This window comes from Scomber japonicus, chromosome 7, assembly GCF_027409825.1.
Source record: "Scomber japonicus isolate fScoJap1 chromosome 7, fScoJap1.pri, whole genome shotgun sequence".
In the NCBI taxonomy this organism is placed as follows: domain Eukaryota; kingdom Metazoa; phylum Chordata; class Actinopteri; order Scombriformes; family Scombridae; genus Scomber; species Scomber japonicus.
In genome coordinates this window covers 8,306,667-8,313,306 of record NC_070584.1, presented here as the reverse complement: position 1 = coordinate 8,313,306, position 6,640 = coordinate 8,306,667, and the positions used below count along the sequence as shown (strand labels likewise).

Below are 6,640 nucleotides of genomic sequence, written 5' to 3'. Positions count from 1 at the left end.
ACAACCAGTGATCTAATGAATGTCATGGGTTGGAGGAATACGTGACATATCTATCTGCTTAAAAACTATTTATTTAAAACTAAATGATTACACTAAAATATAAGGGCATATTTGTATGAATGGAATGTCTAACTGTACTGCTGAAGCCAACAGAAAATATTCTACTGTATACGTCATGGCAATTTCTATTAGAAATAAAAGATGATAATATTTAAAAAGGGGAATTGCATTCAGCAGCTGCCTATTGAGGACTTTGTCTTGTTTTTTTGTTTTTTTTTACACTGAGGATGTATGTAGCTCCTGTGGTCCCCATCAATACACTGTAAGTGATATTAAATATAGTGGCATATGGAATAAGTATACATAAAATATGGCAGTTTAAAAGTTATTTCTTTGGCGTTCACTTATGCAGAACTGTGTTGCAATAATGAGCTTCAGTGTGGTTATTTTGTCCACATTTGTGTACTGTCTGTGTAATTTACGCTGTGCAAACACTAAAGAATAAAAGCAACGTTCTAAACAACATACCATATGCTCAGTGTTTTTCCAAACACTGACTAAAGCTACACTCACACACACACATCCGTCCTGGCTTCGCCTGCGGGGCAGATGTGTCAAACATTTCACATGTTTCGGTGGAGGCAGACTCCCTTTTAGGTCAGCGACTAAAGACGGGTTTGTCTGCATATATGCTTGCATGTACGCACTGGCTGGAACATGCCAGGTAAGATGGAGTGATAGTGTGTAGTGTGTATTTTCACATGTTAAATTATGGATTTGTAAATCAATGGTTTGACATTTAGGGGAATGCGCTGAATTGCTTCCTTGCCGAGATTTAGATGAAAACATATCTGCGTGCTGAATGAAACGTTACAGTTAGCTGGCAAGAAAGCATTTTAGTGGATTTCCCAAAATGCTGAACTACTCCTTTAACCAATACAGTCTTCTGCTGTGATTGTACCGAGTCAGCCACTAAATACATGTGTGATGCTATTTTGTGTAACTGCAAGTAAATGTATAAATATATATGTATATATACATACATATATATACATATATATATGTGTATATGATATGATGAGGAATGCAAGCTTTTGTGGATGGGTATGTTTGCGAGAGAGAGAGAGAGAGAGAGAGAGATACAGAGAGAGAGAGAGAGAGAGAGAGAGAGAGAGAAAATTGGGTTATCACAGTGGAGGTGACCGGGCGGCAGGTTGCTCAGAGGTCAGTGGTGGCCTTGGCGGTGAGGGTCTGGATGCGGCTGGTGTTACAGTTTTTGCAGAGCACGTGTCCATCCAGAGGGTAGCAGCCCTGGTTATCCCCCTCTGACAGCAGGGAGCCACAGTCCTGCAGGACACAGATACTCCGTTAGTCCGCAAACACAGACGCAGTCATTAGCCACACTCAGCGATCAGGCACATTCATACACTCGCTGTGCTTCTGCCCTAAATGACACGTTTACTGCTGTTGGAAAACTAGTCACTGTTAATTTACAGGAGGCTCTTTGCAGAAACACATGTGAAGCTGAAATATTTTGGTGGGTGTGTCTACAGTAGATGGGCGACAACTGAATATTACTTAACACACTATGACCTACTTTAGGGGATTAAAACTCTGATCTTAAACCTTATTCATACCTGCCAGCACTCTGCTTTTTTCCCAGGTTTCTCCTGTATTTTCACTTCCTCTCCTGCTGTGCTCCTGTTTAGTTTTTCTCCCTGGAAACTCTCGTAGTTTTCATGACCTTTATCATGAATGCTCATCACACACATGGATCTATAACTTTTTATATGTTTGTCTGTCGTTACCCACACACGACATACAATTTAAAACCAGCTGTCACCACCTTTGTCAGAAAATTCTTATTTTTCATCCCCATCAGCCTCAGAAGTACTTTGTTTACTGCTAACATACTAATGTGCTGCTACACATTAGTATGTTAGCATTGTCATGAGCACCACTGTGCCTGATCTTTATTCTCATTTTCAATATTTCTAATTTTTCTATTGGCTTTTTTCCTTCATTTGGTAGTTTTATGATAATTATTTTCTTTTTGAATAATTTATGTGGTTTATGTATCACATTTTTATTGAACCTCTGTGTTATAGGAGACTCAATGTGTTCTTGTAAAATGTGTTTTTCTGCATGATTTTTTAGAGTCATGTGTGTTGATCATGAACAGTATAAGACAGTGTGACTAAGCTCTTCTCTGACTTCTCCAGTCGGTTCATTAAAACACACACACACACACACACACACACACACACACACACAGAGAGAGATCAGAAACACCTGAGTGATGAATGTGTATATATATTTGAATGTTCTGCTCTGTGGAGTTTACATGGCGCAGATGTCTTTATTTCTGTGAAATCACATAGATGATTTCACACACAGCAATATATTTACATACATTGCTTCTGCATCATTTTGTCATTGTCTGCTACAAAGGGTTACACAAGAGTCTCACACAAACACACACACACACGCGCAAGCACGTACATGCACATTCAGAATTACAACTCCATCTACTCATGCCTCCCTGGTGACAAAATTCTTCTCTTGTTGAGCCCCTTCAGCTGAACTAATCTGCTTTGCTTTCCTTTGACCTTTATGTCTGCCAGACGCTCGGTGCACTCACACTAGCACAGCTCTTTGACAATGTCACACGTTACTTCTCTTTTAGCCGGGCACGTAATGTCTCAGAGCAGCTTATCAGCCAGCGAGCGCCTTCTGACAGATTGGTTACTATGTAAGTCCATGAACTTTGCAGAGGAGAGATGCGGAGCTATTTTTTTCGAGGCAGGTAAGGAGAGGGGATGATTCACTCGTCTCGCTGAAAAGGTGACTCGGTGGGCGGGCACGCGCATTCTGTCTTATAACTTCATACCGTAATGACTGTCAGCTGGAGCTGGAGCTACATGGACCATGTAGGCACCGCTGCTAATTATAAGGAGGGATGAATACATAGAGTGCATACCTCACAGCGGTAACACTGCACGTGGAAGTCACGGTCCAGGGCCACAATGCGAACGGTCTCCTCCTGGCCTGGCGCTGGCATTATGGGCTCAGAGCACACACAGCAGCGTGGTGCAAACTTCCTGTTAAATAGAAAGCAAGAATAAGAGTGATTAGATTAGGAAATACAAAGGCAGCGTAAATATTGTGACATAACGTGACTTTGAATGACACAAACTTCCTTTGTTGGAGGTTTAGTGATCTGTCCTCACTCATTAGTTTGCATGGGGAGGCTATTTGATACTGTAAACATGAATCATTTACTATCAATTAATATGCCTGTTTGTTTGTCAGAGTTTCGCTGGATTCACAGTACAAAACTCAGACATGTTCAAATCCACAATAATAAAACAGAGAAATCAAGAATCAATAATCATTTTCTGTCTACTAATTCAGTGCTGTATTTTTTTAGCTTTTTTTTTTTTTTTTTTAAACTTGTGATCCCTTAAAATAAAGCCATGTCTACTTGGGTTCCCTCATCTTTTATCTACTGGTTATGACCAGTAGAATGGAAAAAATATCTAAAAAGAAAGAAAATAAAAGAAGAAAACCAGAAGAAGAAGGAAACAGAAAAAATGAGAGGAAAGTTAAAATAAACATACATTATATCTATTTATTTTATGTATCATGAGTCAGATTCATCTTGTGACTACTTGCGGTGGTCAGTATGAGGGAAATGTGATATATTATAAAGGACTACTGCGCTTCCACATTTGGAAACACTTAATTAAAATAAGTCAAAGATTGATGTTAACAGCTTCCAGCTTAGTATTCATTAATCACTTAACTATGGAGGTGGCTTTGAAAGCTAAAGTAGCCCCTGTCAGAAATAATTCTCATGAATAGAATATGTGATGTAAAGCTAAATATACAACCAAACAACATAAATATAACTAACTGACTTTCACAATACCATGTTCTAACCACTAAATCAGCAGGTCTGGGAATCCCTAACAGCAGCATTAATGAGGATATGAGAAGCACACTGAGATTTCAGGTTGCGTCAGTTGACTGAATGCCAGGTGGACATTTCCTCTATTTCGCATGTTTAGTGAAGGCCTGGGAATCAGGAAGTGAAGGGGCTCGACAGGCTTTTGGAGAACCACGGCCATACAATGCAGCCCAGTATTAGCCGGAAAAAAAAAGAAAGAAGCCTGGGTCTGAGCGTAACTATTCCTCGACACAAAGGGCTGCGATGTTGAGGTCACACTTGTCATGTGGAATTAAACGGCCCAGTGCAGCTACTCCATAAAGCAAAGCTGTGCACTCACACCAAGAGCCAGCTGCTTACTTCTGTTTCCCTTCTGGTCACTGAGTTAAGGAACATTTCTGGTAATGTGGCGGTTATGCAATCTGTGGACTGTGACACAATGACAGGAATTTACTATTAAATTTATACCTACAGCTGCTTTGCATACGGTCACTGTTCTTGTGAAATCGTCTGCAGTGTTTCCCAAAAAGGAAGCGCTGAGATTTCACATTGATATCACTTTCTGTTTTGAATTTATAGGACCAAGAAAAACATTTTTTTTTGCCATGTGGGGGCTACAGAAGAAGCTGTCAACAGTGCATGGACCAATATTCACTTCTCCTTTAAGCTCTGAAACAAGGAGCTGAAAGATGCTAAATTGATTCATTAAGCTGAGGGGAACTACGAAGTCAGGTGTGCACACTGTGAAGAGAAGATGTACTTAGCTGAGCTTGGTATAAACACTGGAAGTCAGGGTAAAACTGCTCTCTAGTATCTATTAAAGAACATACACTCACTGGCCACTTTATGAGGTACACCTGTGCAAGCTAATTCAATCCAACACAACAGCTGTGCTATAGATTCTACAAGTTTATGCATTTGAGTTTTTATTAACATTTTCAGGTGATAATTGTACTTACTAAGTGGTGGTGGCATACTGGGGTGCATCATATTGACTGGTGTTTTCTAATATTTTGCCCCCCTTCCCCCCCATGTATGTTAATGGAGTGGACAAAATATTAAAAACACCATTCAATATAATGCACCCTAATACACCACCATCACCCACTATGACTATGAGTTATTACCTTTCTGACTATGTCAACAAAAACTGAAAATGTATAAGCTTCATAAATGTAGATGTTAAAGCAGAGCTGTAGTATTGGATTGAATCAGATTGTACAGATGTACCTAATAAAGAGGGAAGTGAGTGTATATTACAACTGGTTTAGCCTCCAGCTGCTAGATGTTTCACTTTCTTCATCATCTAGCCTCATTTAGCCAGTTTAGTCTTTCTGCTGTTTGATGTTAGGTATAGAAGTGTATGGAGGGTTTATGAAGAGATCTTTTGGTTAAAAAAAGCTGCCACTGCATCTTGAAAGGACTTGAGGAGACTGACTGAAACAGTACACCTGTAAATAAAACCAAAACAATGAGCTGAAAGATGCTAAAATGCCACCTAGATCTAAGAGGAAGTGCAGAATTTGTTGATAGCTTGGTTTGTGCAGCTTTCTGTGTGATGAAAAACCTCAATGACATACTTGTGAAAGTCCTCGATGCAGTGGATGTGGTTGGAAGCGTCCACGGTGAAAGGGATGCCGTCGAGGCTGCGGTGGCACACCACGCAGGTGAAGCAGTGAGGGTGGTAGGCTTTCCCTGTAGCCCGCAGGATGCGCTCCATGATGGGCTTACTGCAGATGGTGCAGGTCTCAAGGGTGTTCTGTAGACACAAAAACACAAACCCACAGACACCCACAGGATTACACAACAAAACCGGATGATGAATGTAACGATTGTGATGATTCATTTACCAAAGATACTTTCAGCGCTTGTTTACAATTAGCACTTTAGTCTGTTAACACATTTTTAACTGATGTGAGATATTTAGAAAAGTTTTCCTGTGTTTCCTCTAGTGTTTTTTTAGATTCTATGATGGTAGCTTTACACTTCAGGTGGCTCTGCTTTCAGTCCTGCCTGGGCCACAAATAAATCCACACTCAGGACCTTCAAGCGAGCCTATCCTCAAATGCCTCTGAAGCTGAAGGAATCTGATTAGCACTCCCCTCGAAACACAAACACAGTCATTTTTCAGCCGCCCTCACCCACACTCCATCCTCCCATATGCAAGAGTGTGAGCAGTAAATATTTCCACTTTGTGATGACTGCAGGTTTTCTGCAGCCAGGCGACTGGGCAAGCGGCCCGCGGGGGGGTGGGGGGGTAGTGGGAGAGGGGGGTAGTGTGGGGGGGGGGTGGTCGCCTGCCTCTGACTTATCTGTGGCATCTCTCTTCTTAATATCTACCGGGAGACGCCATTTGTTATTTCAATATTACATAAATAACTGCTGCCTCTCTAAACAGCGATGCAATTACAGGAGGACGGATATATCATGTGCGGGTGATCAATGTGCGGCCTGATGTGGCTGCGTGAGTGTGAACGAGCGTGAGGGAGTGTGTGTGTGTGCGCTCTCATGACGGGCCGCTGTTGTCGTTCAGGCATTTCCTGGATCTCTGTGTCTCTCTGTTCTCCCCTCTTTTCCTGCGCTTGGCTGGGCTAAAGAGTGCACGGTTCAGCTGTTCCCATTGGCTCCCGCCAGTAGTAGCAAGCTGCCTCAGTGTTTCCAAACACAGCTCGGGGTGTGTAGCAACACTGC

The 6,640-nt window shown here is 41.5% G+C and overlaps 1 protein-coding gene across 1 annotated transcript in view; it reads right to left on the bottom strand.

Annotated features, from left to right (window-relative positions):
* Positions 1-1,132: 1,132 nt before the first annotated feature.
* The window catches only part of lpp (LIM domain containing preferred translocation partner in lipoma), a 129,592-nt gene continuing 124,084 nt past the window's right edge, over positions 1,133-6,640 (bottom strand). The window contains exons 10-12 of the mRNA XM_053322430.1: positions 5,530-5,708; positions 2,981-3,101; positions 1,133-1,347 (exon numbers count right to left, since the gene is read on the bottom strand). Of these exons, the coding sequence (XP_053178405.1) occupies positions 1,219-1,347; positions 2,981-3,101; positions 5,530-5,708 (429 nt within the window). The 3' untranslated portion in view covers positions 1,133-1,218. The remainder of the gene's footprint in view (positions 1,348-2,980; positions 3,102-5,529; positions 5,709-6,640) is intronic.